This window comes from Odocoileus virginianus, chromosome 13, assembly GCF_023699985.2.
Source record: "Odocoileus virginianus isolate 20LAN1187 ecotype Illinois chromosome 13, Ovbor_1.2, whole genome shotgun sequence".
NCBI lineage: Eukaryota > Metazoa > Chordata > Mammalia > Artiodactyla > Cervidae > Odocoileus > Odocoileus virginianus.
This window is the reverse complement of record NC_069686.1, coordinates 23,680,150-23,699,504: the sequence shown is the minus strand read 5'-3', so window position 1 is coordinate 23,699,504 and position 19,355 is coordinate 23,680,150. Positions and strand designations below refer to the sequence as shown.

The 19,355-nt window shown below is 38.7% G+C and overlaps 1 protein-coding gene across 2 annotated transcripts in view; it reads right to left on the bottom strand.

Annotated features, from left to right (window-relative positions):
- The window catches only part of TTC21B (tetratricopeptide repeat domain 21B), an 85,351-nt gene extending 72,452 nt beyond the window's left edge, over positions 1–12,899 (bottom strand). The window contains exons 1-5 of one of the 2 annotated variants that reach the window (XM_070476111.1): positions 12,759–12,899; positions 7,225–7,354; positions 7,025–7,135; positions 2,687–2,853; positions 450–572 (exon numbers count right to left, since the gene is read on the bottom strand). In XM_070476111.1, the coding sequence (XP_070332212.1) occupies positions 450–572; positions 2,687–2,853; positions 7,025–7,135; positions 7,225–7,354; positions 12,759–12,779 (552 nt within the window). In that variant the 5' untranslated portion in view covers positions 12,780–12,899. Of the gene's footprint in view, positions 1–449; positions 573–2,686; positions 2,854–7,024; positions 7,136–7,224; positions 7,355–12,508; positions 12,645–12,758 lie in introns of those variants that run through there. The other variant, XM_070476112.1, reaches the window with a different exon arrangement.
- Between the last annotated feature and the right edge of the window lie 6,456 nt (positions 12,900–19,355).

Below are 19,355 nucleotides of genomic sequence, written 5' to 3'. Positions count from 1 at the left end.
ATACTCCAGTTGTGCTTCTCGCTCTATATTCCTCCATTGTACTTATCACCTTCTAATATACTATATAACTTGCTTCGTTTATTGTCTCTCTCCACCAGTAGGACATAAGCTTCATAAAAGAAAGACATTTTATTTTGCTCAGGGTATCCCTAGTATGTAGAGTGATATCTCACACATATTAAGACACATCATAGATGATTGGTGAGTAAATAATATAAGAACTACAGCTAACAAGAGCAACAACAAAAACAATTAAAATTGACCCAGCATTTAAAAATTTGGCAAGGAGTACTTTTCCCTAGTTTACTGTTCATCATCCTATACAAATGCAGTTGAAAGTTGAAAGTAACATTTAAAACCATCATTTTGAGCTACTTAGTTTTGTTAGGTTTCAGATATATTACAAATAAATTTTAAAACATCATTTTATTAATCTAACTCCAACTCACCTTACCCAGTAGAGCAAAAATATCATTCCCATCTTGCAATCCCTCTTCAAAGTATCTTAATGCTTTTTTAGTATAAGGTTCTTTTCTTCTTGTAATATCAAGCCATGCTCTCAAAACCTGTCCCTGTAAAACAAATAATTCTAATATTTTATTTTTTCTTGGAAAGAAAAGAAACAAATGTTGATGGAGTTAAACTACATCATTCTTATTTGTAATCAGTCACAAAAATCACTCTATTGAATAATCTTATAAAAAATTAAAACTATAATAAAATCACTTTCAAGCCCTTGCCAGCCTCGAGACTTGAGAACTATTATGAATTTCAGTCTTTAAGATTACTACTATAGTCAGTATTAATATGAAGAAGTTTGTAAAATATTCCATTTATGCTAAATAACCAATATTCTTACATGGGGCTTTTCTAATAAACTTATCAATAATTGTTAAACATGTAATTCAGTACATAAATAAGAATTTGTTACTTTTTTTGGGGAAACAGACCAAATGAAATAAGATGAGGAAGAAGTTCCTTGTTTCACATTTATTAAATATTAAGATAATTTGGCAACTATCTCATTCTCTTTGACTATTCCAGTGAGATTCAAATAAAAGGATAAAATGCCCTCAGGAATTTAAAAATGAAGCAGTCATGAACATTTACCTTCAAAAATGTTACTAAGCCAATTGGCTGCAAGGTTTATAGGATTAGAAATAAGATGGATACTCGTATACTATTTTTCTTTTTAATGCCAAATAAAAAGCTATGAAATCTGCTCCCTTCTGTCAAAAAAAATTCTAGGTGAATTACTAAACCTTCTAAATCTTTTAACTAAGATCATATTTACTTCCCTGTATTATACCTGAAAAGATAGGTAAGAATTCTTAAACAGTACTACTTGTACTCACTAGATCACTGTCCTTATTTGAATTGTTTCAAACTTGTGGATGATTCCCAACCTTTATTTCTATCCAACACCTCTTCTAATTTTTTCTCTTCTTTCCAAAAGTTCATCTACTGTCTCCATCTCACTGTTCTGCCAGTGCCTGAAATATAGCACGTCTAAAGGCAAACACATCACCTCTCTCCAAGACTACCTTCTCATCCCAATGTGTTTTCTGTTCGCGTTAACTGGTCTCTGAATTGTCCAGGCTTAAAACTTCAGACAGACATCCTTGATATCTGACACCTCCGTATCTTTCCTGCACTATTTATAGTAAGTTGTAAAATCCTGCAGGTATTTGATAATTCTCAAGTTCCTATACACTGTATAATTTTAGTGTAGGTTCTTAAAACCTTTTGCAGAAAGCACTATCTTTGCAAAGGGGCCTGCATTCTGGTTTCTTCTCAGGCCAGTTCATCCTGTAAACCTTTGCTAAATTCATATTCTGAATTTTCACTTTAAAGTATCACTGACATGATTAAAAATCTTCAATGACCCTCAATGCATATCAAACTAGATACAAATATTTGTACCTACCCATCAAGATCCTTCAATTTGCCCCAATCTACTTTTCCGACCTTTTCTTCCATTCTCTTCTGTATACCCTAAACTCTGGTCAGATGTGAGGGTCTCACTGTACCCAGAACCTACATGACTCCTTGTTTTCCTTATCTCCGTACTATCTCCCATGTTGGGTATATCTACTTCCCTTTTCCATAATCTTTGCTGGTGGAAACTGTATCCATCTTTCAAATTTTAGCTCAAATACTACTTCCTTCAAGAAATTCTTCTTCATTTTCCTAACATTTATATAATGGGTGAATAGTGCCAGGTACAAATTAAATGAGCAATAAATGCTAACTAATATTTCCCTGCACATTTTAATCACACTTCTCATTCCATTTGTCAATTTTCTCATAATATTAACTGGGTATGTGCTCTACAACACTACTAGGTGATTCGTTCATGAAAGTAAAGTTTATGCATTTCTTATCTTTCTATTAACAGTGCACATAAAGGTGTCCTGTATCTAGAGCAGTGCAATAAGAAGAGTGGGAAGGAAGGAAAGAGAAAGGACAGGAAGGGAGGGAAGGAAGCAGGAAGGGATCTCATCAAGAGCTAATAGACTGCATTAAAAAAGCAACCTAAAAAAATCAGAATTTTATAAAATATTAAAATAAAGCTGTGACTTATAAAGTGAGCATACAGTGGGCAATAACAAAGAATACCACTGAATATATAAATAACATTAAGCTTTCTTTAAAGATACTATTTCAAAATAAGAAAATCAGCTACCTCTTTACTCCCATTTGATATCTTGATCATTCGGTCAATATATTCTCTCGCTTTATCATGCCGACCAATGTGCCACAAAAACAAGCCTGCATGGTACAAAACATTTGGTCCAGCTCCTTTACGCTGCTCTTTTACTCTGGCATCTGACTCAAGAATAGCTTCTCTATCTGGGAGAGGGAAAAAACACACAGTGAAAATTAAATTCTAGATCAAGAGTTTATGACAGGTCAGATGATTAACAGCAGAGAATATAGTTCTCTTTATAGCAACACTAGTAGAAATAAATGCAAGAAATATGCAAGCCCCAAAATCACTGCAGATGGTGATTGCAGCCATGAAATTAAAAGATACTTGCTCCTTGGGAGAAAAGTTATGACCAACCTAGACAGCATATTAAAAAGCAGAGACATTGCTTTGCCAACAAAGGTCCATCTAGTCAAAGCTATGGTTTTTCCAGTAGTCATGTATGGATGTGAGAGGTGGACTATAAAGAAAGCTGAGCACCAAAGAATTGATGCTTTTGAACTGTGGTGTTGGAGAACACTCTTGAGAGTCCCTTGGATAGCAAGGAGATCCAACCAGTCCATCCTAAAGGAAATCAGTCCTGAATATTCATTGGAAAGATTGATGCTGAAGCTGAAACTCTAATACTTTGACCACCGGGTGTGAAGATCTAACTCATTGGAAAAGACTCCGATGCTGGGAAAGACTGAAGGCGGGAGGAGAAGGGGATGACAGAGGATGAGATGGTTGGATGGCATCACTGACTCAATGGACATGAGTTTGAGTAAACTCCAGGAGTTGGTGATGAACTGGGAGGCCTCGCATCCTGCAGTCCATGGGGTTGCAAAGAGTCAGACACGATTGAGCAACTGAACTGAACTAAGTAATTTAAAATTTCCTAGTAGCTACAAAGAAGTAAAAAGAAAGAAGTAAAATTGACTTTAATAATATATTTTATTTGACCCAATATATCCAAATGATGATTTCATTTGCATTTGAAAATTAAGAAGATAATTTCTTTTTTCCTTCTTTCTTAATTCTGATATGCACTTTACATAAAGCACATCTCAATTAAGATGCTAAATTTTCTTCAGAAAATCTTTATACTTAGATTTCATAAAATTTATTTTGGAAAAAACACTATTATATATTCATCCCTTGCATTCCTATACACTAACAATGAGAAAACAGAAAGAGAAATTGAGGAAACAATACCATTCACCAGTGCAACAAAAAGAATAAAATACTTAGGAGTATATCTACCTAAAGAAACAAAAGACCTATACATAGAAAACTATAAAACACTGATGAAAGAAATCAAAGAGGACACAAACAGATGGAGAAATATACCGTGTTCATGGATTGGAAGAATCAATATTGTCAAAATGGCTATACTACCCAAAGCAATCTATAGATTCAATGCAATCCCTATCAAGTTACCAACGGTATTTTTCACAGAACTAGAACAAATAATTTCACAATTTGTATGGAAATACATCCTAAACATATTTCTAACAACTGAATCAACTACCAGTAAAAGTAAATTAATTAAATTTAAAATTCATATCCTCAAGTAAGACATTTCAAACGCTCTACAGCCATTTGTAGCTAACTACTGTGACCACACTGCCATCCTATGGTTTGTGTCATTCTCAAGACATAAAAAAAAGTTAGTAACGACTCTAATATAGGACAATTATTAAGGGAAAATCCAGAACTAGTAGTCAAATTACCCTAATTCTTAATCCAATTCTAAAACATACGTCAGGCTGCTGTCATAGGCCAATGAAAAGTGGTATAATTGCTGCTACTCATAGAGTTTAATGGGCTTCCCAGGTGGCGCTAATGGTAAAGAATCTGCCTGCCAATGCAGGAGAAACAAGACACGTAGGTTCAATCCCTGGGTCGGGAAGATCCCCTAGAGGAGAGAATGGCTACCCACTCCAGTACTCTTGCCTGGAGAATCTCACGGACAGAGGAGCCTGGCGGGCTACAGTCCATGGGGTCACAAACGAGTCCAGCATGACTCACTGACTTCTAGAACTCTGATCACTTCTATTTAATCTGTTATGTATGTGCTTAGAACACAAACGTCAATTAGATCCAAATCCTGGTCGAATCAGAATGTGGATTGGTCAGGTAATAGGAAAAAGAAATGTGAAAGTTGAGAGTTGAGATTCTAACAGACTAACTTTTGGGAAATGGCTACCAAGGAAAGGCATATGACTCTTCCTCGTAACTCTAGTGATATAAACTTAAGTGCAGGATTACCAAGGTACAACTTTTTGAATTTAGGAAACAAAATCTTATTCTGGAAGCCCAGACTGACTGGCAAGATATCCCTTCTGCCCAACACGCCCATGGAACACCTTCAGAAGTTTTCATCAAATAGTCGTGATACAGAAACAGAACTTATCAGGGCAGAAGCAGACATTGCACCTTTCTGCCTACATTTCCATCAAGCAGAGAATCAGTTAGCTCACAAAGCTGGCTCTTGCCAGATATCAGCTCCAATTCTTAATGCATCACAGCCTTTTCATTACCAGGGCTTTCATCAATATTCCGGAAGAACGTACAAGAACAATCTAGGCCCTTTCTCAGAGAGACTGAAAGGCTTCTTGGCCTCTCCTGAGTGCAAGCCCACTCAGCATCATCTACGCAAAGTCGAGTGAGGACACAGGTGTCACAATGGTTCTACCTCAATCTTTTTAATGTCCTGGAAATCACGTTTTCCAACAGAACCAGTACTCTTGGGAATAACCAATTAAATGACAATTTGTTCCCAGGAAGAAAATATTTTGTTACTTTTTTTTTTTAGGCTTACTGACTACATTAGCTTTCCTATGCAAACTCTCTGCTCCAGCTATACACATTCCTGACGGAGCACAGAGAAAGGGGATCCAGAGAGGAGCCTAATCCTGAACCATTTTGACATATTTGCCCACCAAGTTCTCCTGTCTGACAAATATGCTTTATACTCAAACCCTAGCTATCCTTCAAAGACAAGACCAATCTCCATTTCCACAAAGCCCTCCCAGCCTACTGCTATGGATAAACAGTACATGCCATTTTCAATTAACTATGGACTCATCTGTTTTATTTTGTATCATTTTACTTAATAGTAACATTAGTATTTAATCTTTGTGGGTTTAACATTTTCTTTCCCAACTGAATTATAAACTGATGTTGCAGATCACTTCTTACAATTCTTGTGGCTCCTCTTCAGCAATCCCCAATGTTTTCGACACCAGGGACCAGTTCCAGAAAGACAATGTTACCACAGACTTGGAGGGGGCTGGTCTGGGAATGATTCAGGTGCATTATATCTAGTGTGCATTTTATTGCTCATCTACTACCGCCACTGATCTGACAGGAGGTACTGGTCTACCACCCTAAGGTTGGGAACCCCTTGCTTTATCTGATACAGTCCCGTGCAGAAAGTATCTAGTTGTTCGATCTGTTTACAAGCTAAACATATTAAATAACATTTTATTGATTTGTACATGTATATGTGTGGGAAGGATGTGATACTCTGATTAAGAAAAAACTGTTTTCTATTATTTTAAAAAATTCTATGACATTTGGTAAGTGTCCAATTACTTGAAACAAAATCTCCTTTTATGATGCTATTAGCTGTTACTAGATATGTATGGATGAACACAATATTATTTCTTTGTTATTACCTAAAATTTTAATACTGTTCTGCCTCAGCCATTAAGATACACTAAATATAAAAATAAAATACACTAAAATATACTAAATATAAATAAGATACACTAAATATAAGACAGTTCACATAATTTTAATTGCTGGTTTATGTATAAAGTTCCTTATATCATCTAATCATATCTCCCAACCTACCACTGCATAAAAATTTGCTGAATATCTTAAAAAGAGCTAGCCCCCCTGGGGGATATAAGGGCTTTTAAGAAGCTTAAGATATAGTAGAAGAGAGGAAATGCATTTAACTATATATGCACACAAGTTAAAACTGGCTGCTACAGAGTAATTTAGGTATATGCCTGTTTTGAGCTGTCTTTTTTTGGTTTAACCATTGCTAATACATAGTCACCTTTATATTAATTCAAACAATTTCTACAGACTAATGAAACTTCTGCCATAGGATATAAGAAATATGAAAGCTAGAAAAGACTCATATTTCTTGTGCTTAAAAAACTTAAGGTCTTGTTAGGATGATAAAACAAATATGATATTAATAGTATCCACAGAAAATATATAATACAGTATGAACAGACTGAAGGTTAAGGTAATTGACAAAAATCAAAATGAACTGAGTAGAAAAAACTGTCTAAGCATTATACTTAAATACTATACCTGGATTAGGGCTCATTTTATGAGCGTATATCAGTGCAATTAGAGAACAAAGTGATACATCTTGTTTGTTTTTAACAGCCTCAAATTCTCGCAGAGCTTCTTGAATTTTACCTGAAAATCAAAACCACAAAGTGAAAAATTATTCTTGGTGCAAAACAAGAATTTAAAACTTGTGGAAGTGCTTCATAATTAGCACATACCTTCCATTAATGTAGCATAGGCATGATAAAACCTGAAGACTGGGTCACTGCCATACCTCTTCATTCCCTCACTGGCAACAAGTAACACATGGTGGAAATATCTCTCCTGACAGTAGTAATTAATCAAAGCCTAAAAGGAAATAAAGTTAAGAGATTCCAATGTTCTGAAATACTCTAACAAGCAGGCATTAATCTAAGATCTTGAATAACCTAAAACTTACTGTATTTTTTCTTCCAAGTTCCTTAAAATATTGTTAAAGGCTAGAACTTAGTACTAAGGAATATAGAACACAATTAACAAAAGACTACTAAAATAACAATATTTTCTAATAATTTCAATCTTTTTCTCCTAAATGCTTTCTTAACAATATTGAAGTCAGAGTACTTTCGATTACAAAAAAAGTTAAAAAAAGACTAGAGGCTTCTATCGCCAGACCATAGGTTTCCTAAAACAAACAAACTTTTGTTTCTATTCTGTTTTTGTAGCATCACAAAGTAACAACCTATTAAACCCAGCAATTTATTGTCAAAGATTATGTTTTCCGAGTTCCACAATAAATAAATAATTGTCAGTAAAACAAAGAATCTATTTTTTTTAAAGGAAATCACTCTCTTCGGGCTCTTTTCAAAATTATATTATTCATATATAAGGCAGAAAACTACTATCAGCTATGCTAAGTCGCTTCAGTCGTGTCCGACTCTTTGGGACTCCATAGACGTGGCCCTCCAGGCTCCTCTGTCCATGGGATTCTCCAGGCAAGAATACTGGAGTGGGTAGCCATGCTCTTCTCCAGGGGATTTTCCCATCCCGGGGATCAAACCTCTGTCTCTAATGTCTCCTGCACTGATAGGCAGGTTCTTTATCACTAGTGCCAGCTGGGAAGCCCAGTAGCAGCTATGTTTCATACGGTTTTTCTCAGGATCTTATCTAAGGCTTAGTTGCTAACCTAATCAAAGAGGGAAACCATATTCCGTATTCCCCATCACTGAGATACACCTGGTTCACCCCCACGAACCAACTCAGGCCATTCCATGCCTATCTAGTATGACTCTTCAGCTGGCTCATTCGTGAGAAACACAAACGAAGCACTCATTGACAGGGTTAAAATGAGTGTCTATACAGCTTCTTTTTTTTCCCACCGTCTACTGTTTCTGGAGGGTTACAGTCTGAGTGCTTTTCTAGAACAGCCAGGCAAACGTCCCCTGTAACCTTCACTATGCTTCCCTCCTCCGGTTGCTGTTCTCTAGCCCCTTCTCAGCCAGTTTCTTCAAAGCATGATTCAGATGTCCTTTCCGAGACCCCCCACAGCACATTGCAGAAAAGTGCAGGTTTCCTCCAGAGCCTCTTCCCCAAGGTTGCAAGTGACTTGGTTTGCTACGACTAAGGACACTTTTGGGGCTTCCCTGGTCGCCCAGATGGAGACTCAGGTTGGATCCTTGGGTTGGGAAGATGCCCTGGAAGAGGGCATGGCAACCCACTCTAGTATTCTTGCCTGGAGAATTCCACGGACAGGGGAGCCTGGCAGGTTACAGTCCACAGGATAGCAAAGAATTGGACACTTTTAATATCATCTTGCTTGATTTTCTGTTCAGCATTTAGTATCGCTAAGCACCTATATAACTCTCCTGAAAGGCAGGGGCATGGAACATAAAAAGGACACGGATTTTAAAGTAAAAAGACCTGGTTTAAAATTTCTGGTCATCCGACAGCACCTCAGTTTGCTCACTGATAAAACGCTGGTAGTCATTTACAGGTCATTGTGAGTTGAGTTATCATACTCATTTCCTCCTATTCGGGGTGGGTGGGGGGAGAAGTTCCTCCAAACTCCATAAGTTGATATTAAAAAAAAAAAAAAAACAAAACAGAAAAACGTGTCAAGACCTCTCATCACAGCTCCAGATTTCTATTTTCAGTTTCTCCACCACCCAAGCCAGACAGACACACCTAGTCAGGAATTCTCTCTTTCCGTTCGCACAGTTCCCCTAAGTCTAACCAGTCAGTAGGCTCTTCTGTTCCTCGAGTCTACTTCCCACTCCGCGTACCAATTTCTACTGTCTTGGTTCAGGTTAGGTTGTCCAGTCCAAAAACATTTACTGAGTGCTAGGCACTGGACAAAGTATAGTGACTATAAAGATGAATACAACATGGTTTGTGTCCCAGAAAAGCCCCAGAAAAGCTTAAAATTTTCAACTGAGACTAGAATCAAAAGACTATTCGAACACACATCTATAGTCGACTAATCTTCAACAAAGGAGGTAAGAATATGTTGGAGTTATAGATACAATGGAGAAAACACCATCTCTTCAGCAAGTGGTGCTGGGAAAGCTGAACAGTGGCATGTAAATCAATGAAGTTAAAACACAACCTCATGCCACACATACAAAAAAAAAAACCCAATGACTTAAAAACTAAAAAATAAACATGACACCATAAAACTCCTAGAAGAGAACTTACGCAAAATATTCTTTGACATAAATTGTACCTGTCGTTTTCTTAGGTCAGTTTCCCAAGACAATATAAATAAAAGAAAAAATAAACAAATGGGACCGAATCAAACTTAAAAGGTTTTGCATAGCAAAGGAAATCATAAACAAAATGAAAAGGCAACCTATGGACTGGGAGAAAATATTTGCAAAATATTTGCTTAATATCCAAAATATACAAACAGCTTGTACAACTCAGAAACAACAAAAAAACCCAAACAACCCAATAGAAAAATGGGCATAAGACTTAAACAGACATTTCTCCAAAGACATACAGATGGCCAACAGACACATTAGAAAGATGCTCAACATCGTTAATTAATACAGAAATGCAAATCAAAACTACAATGAAATGTCACCTCACACTGGCCATCATTAAAAAAAATCTAGAAATAATTGCCGGAGAGAGTGTGGAGAAAAGGGAACCCTCCTACACTGTTGGTGGGACTGTAAGTTGGCGCAGTCACTATGGAAAACAATATAGAGGTTACTCAAAAAACTAAAAATAGAGTTGCTGTATGATTCTGCAATCTCACTCCTGGGCATATATCTGGAGGAAATGAATTCAAATAGGTACATATACCCCAATGTTCACAGCAGTACCATTTACAATAGCCAGAACATGGAAGTAACCTCAATGTCCATCGACAGAGGACTGGATAAAGAAGATGTGTGTGTGTGTATATATATATATACACATAATGGAATATTAGTAATAAAAATAATGCCATTTTGCAGCAACATGGATAAACATAGAGATTATCATACTAAGTGAAGTCAGAAAGACCAATAACATACGATATCACTTATATGTGGAATTAACATATAACACAAATGAACTTATTTATGACACAGAAGCAGATTCACAGACAGAAGAGCCTGGTAGCAGCCAGGGAGGAAGGGAGATAGGGGAGGGACAGACTGGGAATTTGGAGTTAGCAGAAACTATTATATAGAGAATGGATAAACAACAAGGTCCCTACTATAGCACACGGAGCTACATTCAATATCCTGTGATAAACCACAATGGAAAAGAATATGAAAAAGAATTAACTCATTTAATTATAAATAATTAACTCAGTTAATTGTAAGTGAGTCACTTTGCTGTACACTAGAAATACAACCTTGTTAACCAACCATACGTCAATAAAGCAGTTTTTAAAAGACTGAAATATAGTGTGGCAAATGCAACAGGACAGCTTATAAAGTACTTTGGGAATGCAGGGGAGTGAGGCTGGGGTATGGGAGAACGGAAGAGTAAAATTCTCGGGGAGGATTTAGAAACTGATTCTGTGCACAGACTCCTACTTCCTACGTACATACTCTTACCCATTCCTCTTTCATGGTTCCTAAGGAAGTCGGCCAAAAGGGGAACTCAGACACAGAAGGCAGAACTAAGCCATGATTCCCTGGGACCGGGTGAGGATGGAGAGGCCTCAAACCAGCCTTGCATGCTGGAGCGGAGCGGGGCCTGGCACACTGAGGCGGAGGCGCCACATCTGGCCTGCTGCCTGTTTTCACACAGCCAGCAAGTTAACACGTTCAAATGGGTGAGCAACAAAAGAGAAAAAAATATACGAAACTTACATGAAAGTCAACTTTCAGGGTCCGTAAGTAAAGTTTTACTGGAACAAAACCATGCTCATTTGCTTAAGTATTGTCTGTGGCTGTTTCCATGCTATGACGGCAGACTGGATACCACGGAGACCCTATGGTTGATAATGCCTGAATATGTACCACCTGGCCCATTATAGAGAAAGTTTGCCATTTCTAGAGGCTTAAGTAGAACAGGGATAATTGGAAGAGGAGGTTGGAGAAAAAGCTGGGGTCAAGAAGGACCTCCTATTGAGCTGATTCTCTAGTCTAAGTGACACTTAAGACACTTATCACTTAGACTAGATCATGCTAAAAACAAAAGTGTTTTTATTGAAAAGTTCATTTAGGTGGCAACATGAAAAACAAATTTAAGGAGACCGTAAAGGCTCCACAGGAAAATAATGCAAAATTTCAGACAAAAAAGCAAAAGACACTATCATTTGGCTAAGTGTTCTCCATCCACTCATCACCAACAAACACCGCTACACACTGCATTCACCTGTTGATGGACTAACTCCTCCCCCGCTCAAATGTAGAAAGATTTGGGAGGGTTTTTCTTAGCTTTATTATGGCAGGGCTTATTATCTGCAAGGTTTATTATCTTCAGGGCTTAGAACAATGCCAGACACAAGGGACACATTCAATAAACATTTGTTGAATTAATTTAATTAAGGTTTTCGCCAGCAATAGACTATAAAACTTCACTTCGCCCCCAGTGAAGGCGGGGACTGTTCTATTCATTACTATCCCCAGTTCCAGCGGAGACACAGTGAGCCCTCCTTCAACCTGTGTTGAACAAGGGAATCAGTGAACAAATGAATGGAGAAGATCATGATCCTAAAAAGTAACTTCTTTTATTTCCAAGTCTCATATTTTGTTTTCGTATCATTTCTTAAGTGGATCGTCATTAAATATTTGCCGAACAGATGCAACAGTGATAAACAAAGACGTTGTTGTTCAGTCGCTTAGTCGTGTCCGACCATCACCCTAAAATACTCCATTTTCAAGCCTATGTCTTTAATTGATTTCATAAAATCTTTTTGCTCCTTTAACCATCGCAGGGGGATTGCAGACACTAGTTTGCTGAAGGCCTTAAAAACCGCACCTCGGAGTCGCACTCGGGGTCATAAAGTGACTGAAAACCTTATAAGCAAACAGGGTGCAAAAGTAAAAGTAAACACGGCCAACAAGACGGGACAAGCACCTTAACGGCAGTTCGGAAGCAGCGCGTGGGGAGGGCTGCGCGACATGAAGATTCCTACGCAGGGTCGGCGGAGGGAGAGCAGGTAATGTAAACCACAGGCCGGCGCCCCAAACGGGGACACCCAGCCGGACTGGGCAGCGGGCACCGCAAGAAACAACGGCCTCGCAGGGTCGGCCCGCGCGCTCCCCCACGCCCCCCGGCCCCTCGCCATCCCCCGACAGCAACACGCGGCCACATCCTGCCCGCTCACCTTCAGCCCCTGCGAGTCCATGGCTTCCCCAAGGCCAGGCCGCAGGCCTCCCGATCGTGCGCCCGCCGAAGCCTAACAGCAGAACCAGGGGCTCAAGCCCCGCCGCCCAGGCCCAAACTCGCTCGGGACGCGGCGGGAGGGGCGGGGCGGATCCGAGCCGCCATTGGCTGCCAGTGTGAGGGGGCGGGCCCTCGCGGCAGGGATTGCAGGTCCAGGCGCCGCGGGGACCTGGAGGGAGGGCTGCGGATGGGGAAGGGGGCAGTACCCACCGCGAACCCCCAGAGGTAGAGGCGGTCAAACGCGGAAACGATCCTAGGAGGGCGGTGGGAGGGCGGTCTCCAGGGTAAGGAATTAAAGAATGAAGGAAATGGAGGAGAACGGAGGGAAAATGCAAGTCTGTTTCCCATCACTGACTACAGAGAAAGACACCATTTTCTGCGTGTTTGAGTAGAGGCAGGTTCCCGCACTGCGGCTGTTTAGAAGCTGTTTAGAAGCTCAGGAAAAAGCCTTTAATTTTCACGTGTAGTAGTTGCATTATGGCCACAAGGTGGCGCAGAAAAATCACAAGTTCTTAACAGAAAGGGATGAGCTTCTTGGGCCTATCTTTGCAAGCATTGCTGGAAATCTCGCGTTTCCTGTTAGAATGCACATTAAATTAGTCCTTAAAAAAAAAAAAAAAGCCCTTTTTTACTCCCTGATGATGAGAGGAACCAATAAAATAACCTAGTTTTTCAGTTAAAAATAATATTGCCGATTTTAAAACTGAGACTAGATTTAATCCCTACACAAACATTTATGCTTGTACCAGTTAGGCAACTGTCAGTTGCTGATAGATTTCTTAAGTTATTTAGTGAATTAAATTGAAATATAATGAACTAAGAGATTTCGTATTTCTGCTTAAAGATATTTTCAAAGTAAGATTTGAGGTTTAAGTAATCTTTGTAGAGTCTTTTACATGGATTCCAAATTTCAATCCTAATTATTTTAATTTAGTTGATATAATTCAGAGTTGCCTTAATAAGATCTTACGTTTGTTAAGCAGTCAAAAAACATTAACCTTTTTATATATGCCAGGAGTTTAGGCAATGTCAATCTTGTGGGAAAGGATGACTAAGATAACAGGCTCCAATGCTAGGCAATATTTCTCACTGATTTTCCTTAAGAGTGCATTCTCCTCAAAGAGGCACATATTATTTCATAAAGACTAGTTCTTACTTGTTTGTTTCCATCATTTATAGTCAAGCTAAATGTTTGTGGTAATGGACAGCTGGTATTACCTGCTGGTCTGATTTTCAGAGTCTGTGGATTGATCCACAGTTGGTATGCAGCAGAGAATACCAGAAACCAAGGTCCTCATCAAATAATGCTGCACCTGAAGCTCCAATGCTTTGGCCACCTGATGCGAAGAGCTGAGTCATTAGAAAAGACCCTGGTGGTTGGAAAGATTGAAGGCAGGAGAAGAAGATAGAGGGAGAGATGGTTGGATGGCATCACCAACTCAATCGATATGAGTTTGAGGAAGCTCCGGGAGATGGTCAGGGACAGGGAAGCCTGGCATCCTGCAGTCCACGGGGTCACAAAGAGTCAGACATGACTGAGCGACTGAATAACAAGGTCCTGGTCAGCATATATAATCTTAAACTGTATGCTTTTAGTTTCAAGTAAAGAGTCCCTCTGGAAGAAAATTTCTGAGGATTACAGTTAAAGGAGCAAATGATCAAGGTACTTTTCTGAGATATTTATAAAGTCTAAACTTGGACTGTCAGACCACTGGAAGGCTGTACACTTAGACCATTTTAATTTATAAAATTCCCTTTATTCAATTTTGTTCTGAGGTTAAAGTATTTAGTACAAATCACCATGTCTGGCACTCCATGAGTGTTTTTTTTGGATTAAAACTACTTTGGAAATTTGCTTTGACACTCCTGGTAATTCGTTCCTTGCATAAGGTTATATGATCTTTTGTTCACACAGGCTTCCCTGGTGGCTTAGATGGTAAGGAATCTGCCTGCAATATGGGAGACCTGGGTTCAGTCCCTGAGTTGGGAAGATTCCCTGGAGAAGGGAATGGCTACCCACTCCAGTAATCTTGTCTGGAGAATCCCAAGGACAGAGGGACCTGGTGGGCTACAGTCCATGGGGTCACGAGTGGGACACGACTGAGCGACTAACACTTTATTCCCAGCAGCTGGGACAACAATTCCTTCTGAGAATTCTTTCCCTTACTTTGCCCTGAGCCCTTTCTCCATCTGAAAAAAGCCTACTCTTTTTTCAGAATTCATCTCAACTCTTACTCTCTATGAAGCCTTTAAGGATTGCCATAACTGATTGAATGTGTGAGACTGTATGGTACAGTGGCAAGAACGTGGTCTCCTAGACCTGAGATGAAACCCCTGGTGTGCTATTATTTTCGTGACTTGGGAAGGTTGATTTCCTGAGCTTAATTTTCCATATTTACTAAAGAAACTAAATACCTAATAATAGATAAAAAGTTCCTAATACATAATAGACATTCTATAACCATTCATAAAACACATAGTGTTCTGTAAGACTTAACACACTTATATATATATATATTTGTATTATAGCTATGGTGCATTTTTTGTTCATTTAATCTTTACTACTGAATGGGGAGTACCTTAAAGCCACACAGTATAGTGAAGTGGGGATCAGCGTGGTCCCTGGAGTAGGCCATGAATGCGTACTAAGTCACTTCAGACGTTGTGTGACTCTTTGCAACCCTATGGACTATAGCCTGCCAGACTCCTCTGTCCTTGGGGTTCTCTGGGCAAGAATACTGGAATGGGTTGCCATGCCCCCTCTAGCAGATATTGCCAACCCAGGGATCGAACCTGCACCCCCTGCACTGCAGGTGAATTCTTTACCACTGAGCCACCAGGGAACCGCTGCAATCAAATTTTGATAGCATCATTCCCTAGTTATTTACTTGGACAAATTATTTAACTTTCCTGTGCTTCTGCTGTAAAGTGAGACTAATACCTCAGAATGCTGTTAGGGTTAAATGAGTTAATATTTAATAAACACAGCAGTATTAGTTATATAGTAGTCACTGAATAACTTTAGCTTCTAATTAATTATACTCTCAATTTCTCCAAACACAAACCACATTTAGCACATCTTATGGGACTGTTAAAGCCCTTTGGTTGTGCCTCTGTTTGGCTTTCTTCTCCCCAATTCCTACATCAGTACACTTGTATCTATATTATTTTATGATATATTTGAGAAATTAAAGGAAAACGCTTAAGAAAAATAGGTGGTCTGGTGAAGACAAAAGTAAAGGTAAGTGTGCAAAAAATAAAAAAGATAAACATATAACATTATTAAACGGGAGCTGGAAAGAACTTTAGAATCAATTATCCAATCTCTGTATTTTACAAATGAAGCCCCAAAATATGAAATAATCTACCCAAAGCCCCCCAGTTTTCTACTCCAAACCTAGCCTTCAAAGCAGTTATGAATAATAAAGAGATAATGTGTTTGTTTTTTCTTAAGTTTATTTTACTATAAAGTTGAGCAAGAAAATGTAGAGGGCAAATATATATGATCCAAATAAGCTGGCACATAGTCAGTCTCAGAGGTGACACTGTGGAAAAGTTAGAAGTTAACTGAAGTCAGAACTGCTGAATCTGAGTGAAGGCTCTGTTCCTTAAAGTTAATAACTGCAATTTTGGGCAAAGTTGTTAACTTTTCTCTGCTTTAGTTTATACATTTGCAATGTATAATTGGAAATGGGACTGTAATATTTGCTTTGTTAGTGTGTAGACTAAATGAGATTATGTGAAAATGTTTCAAAAATTGAAAAGCACCTTTTGAAAGTTCATAGCACACTTATAAGAAAACTTCATAGCACAGTTACAGCAAAGCTCCTTACCTAACTATGGGGCAAGCTGTCTTACCTCTCTGAGATTAGGATCCAGACTTCTATGTGCTATCTAGTGCTCTTTTATTCTCCAAATAGCACAGTACACACAGTACCATTCTTTTGAATTGTGCATGAAGCATGGTGTCTGCTGATGCAAAAAATAAGATAACTCACAACTCATCCTTTTAAATTTGTCATAACTCATCCCTTTAAAATTCTCCAGTTTTAGAGGGTGTGGAGAAAAGGGAACCCTCTTACACTGTTGGTAGGAATGCAAATTAGTGCAGCCACTATGGAAAACAGTGTGGAGATTTCTTAAAAAGCTGGAAATAGAACTGCCATATGACCCAGCATTCCCACTTCTGGGCATACACACCAAGGAAACCAGATCTGAAAGAGACACGTGCACCCCAATGTTCATCGCAGCACTGTTTATAATAGCCAGGACATGGAAGCAACCTAGATGCCCATCAGCAGACAAATGGATAAGGAAGCTGTGGTACATATACACCATGGAATATTACTCAGCCATTAAAAAGAATTCATTTGAATCAGTTCTAATGAGATGGATGAAACTGGAGCCCATTATACAGAGCGAAGTAAGCCAGAAAGATAAAGACCATTACAGTATACTAACACATATATATGGAATTTAGAAAGATGGTAACGATAACCCTATATGCAAAACAGAAAAAGAGACTCAGATGTATAGAACAGACTTGTGGACTCTGGAAGAAGGCGAGGGTGGGATGTTTCAAGAGAACAGCATCGAAACATGTATATTATCTAGGGTGAAACAGATCACCAGCCCAGGTTGGGTGCATGAGACAAGTGCTCGGGCCTGGTGCACTGGGAAGACCCAGAGGGATCGGGTGGAGAGGGAGGTGGGAGGGGGGACCGGGATGGGGAATACATGTAAATCCATGGCTAATTCATTTCAATGTATGACAAAAACCACTGCAATGATGTAAAGTAATTAGCCTCCAACTAATAAAAATAAATGGGAAAAAAAAAGGAAAAAAAATAAATAAAATTCTCCAATTTTATTCATTTAAGTAAATTAGGGAGATGATGTTAATGATCAGGCATTTACCTTTCATATTTCCTTTGCTAAGTGATTTTATGGAGAAAGTTGAGGAAGTGGTCTGGGTTCTAACAATGTGTTGCTTATCATTTGTGCATTCATTCACCAAATGTTTAATGAATCCCAGTGACAGAGAATAAAATTCTTATCTTCTCCTAGAATTTAAAGTCTAGTAAAGGTAGACAGACGTTGTAAATATTCACAAAAGGAAATGGAAAAATTATAAGCAGTGAAAGCTTTAATAGCTATTTTAGTAAGTGCAATAAACAGACTAAACTGTGCAGTTACAGGGATTAATATACCAAGAATGAAGTGAAACTCACATCACTTGTTGTAGTCCAAGGAATCCTTCCACTCAGTTCCTCCAGTTAACTTCTTTTAGACTATTGAATGATAATTTTGTTTTTCTTTTAAAATACCTGAGAAGCTCAGATAACTGATGGCTAAGAATTTGTTTCTGACTCACCTGATGTAACAAATGTTTCTACTCAAATAACATGCCAGAGATTTACTGGGAGTTATTTTTTTCTTGATGTTCTTGACTATATGTTGACATTACATCTATGCAAAAGTAGGAGAGAGAAAACAGAAAAATACGTTTCAGAAGAGTTTGGTATTTTGAAATAGAAACAATGAGTTATTTATATGTTTATAGCTGTGATATACTGAATATCTTGACAAGATGCCATCTGTCTTCTACTCCGTTAAAGAATCTTTTTCTGATCAATAGAATAAGAACAAAGAATAGCGATCATTCTCCCTCTGCCTGGTGTGACATTAGGTAGACAGTGCATTGCTTTAGATTTTACTCCCTTAGGTCCAAGCTCACTTCTGAAAAATCATCCTCAACATCAAATTCATATTGCACATCTTCCTAGATACTCTGTTATTTCTGAATGTGAGATAACCAGATCTCTGTTGTAACTTTTATCTTAAGGCTGAGAAGAAGCAGCCTTAGCTTTCTAAGAATCTGATTCTGGAGGACTTTGTTTATCACAGTGTTTCCAAGCAGTGCCAGTGCTCCTTGGAAGCAAAATATGCTAAAGATCAAGTGCTGAGTTTGCAAAAATAAAGGAGCGAATAGCGACTTTGCACCTGCCCACTTGACTTGGTTATGCAGGATAGTATGTTCTAGCATGATCTCCTTTGGGTACATCAAACCCAATTCTCACTCACCTCCTCTGTCAGCTTTCCCCTTGGTCTCTCCCCTCCCTGAATAAATTTCAGCATCTGTGTGTTAACAGCCACTATGTGATACCTCTGCTCTACAGGATTGCCCCTGCTTCCTAGCTTGTGATTCCGACATGCTTGCCCTAAATAACCTCTCCCTCTGCCAGCTTGACTTCTTTATCTGTGACAAATGAGGCCAGAAATTCACTGGAGCCTCACAATGACTCAGTGAAAGTGCCTCCACCCCAGACACTGCCTCCATCTCCCTGGGGAGGAGAACCCTTCCATTCAGAGGTAAGCCTGGAGGCAGAGCTTTTGCTTTTCCTAAAAGCTAATATATATTTTTTCTCACCTCAAAGTATCCAGATTTTCCCTCTGTTACATCCATCTCCTGGTTTCTCAGGTGCTGGGCCTTCCTTATTAGCCCCATCGCTTGTCTGAATCAGTTGAATTAAAACAA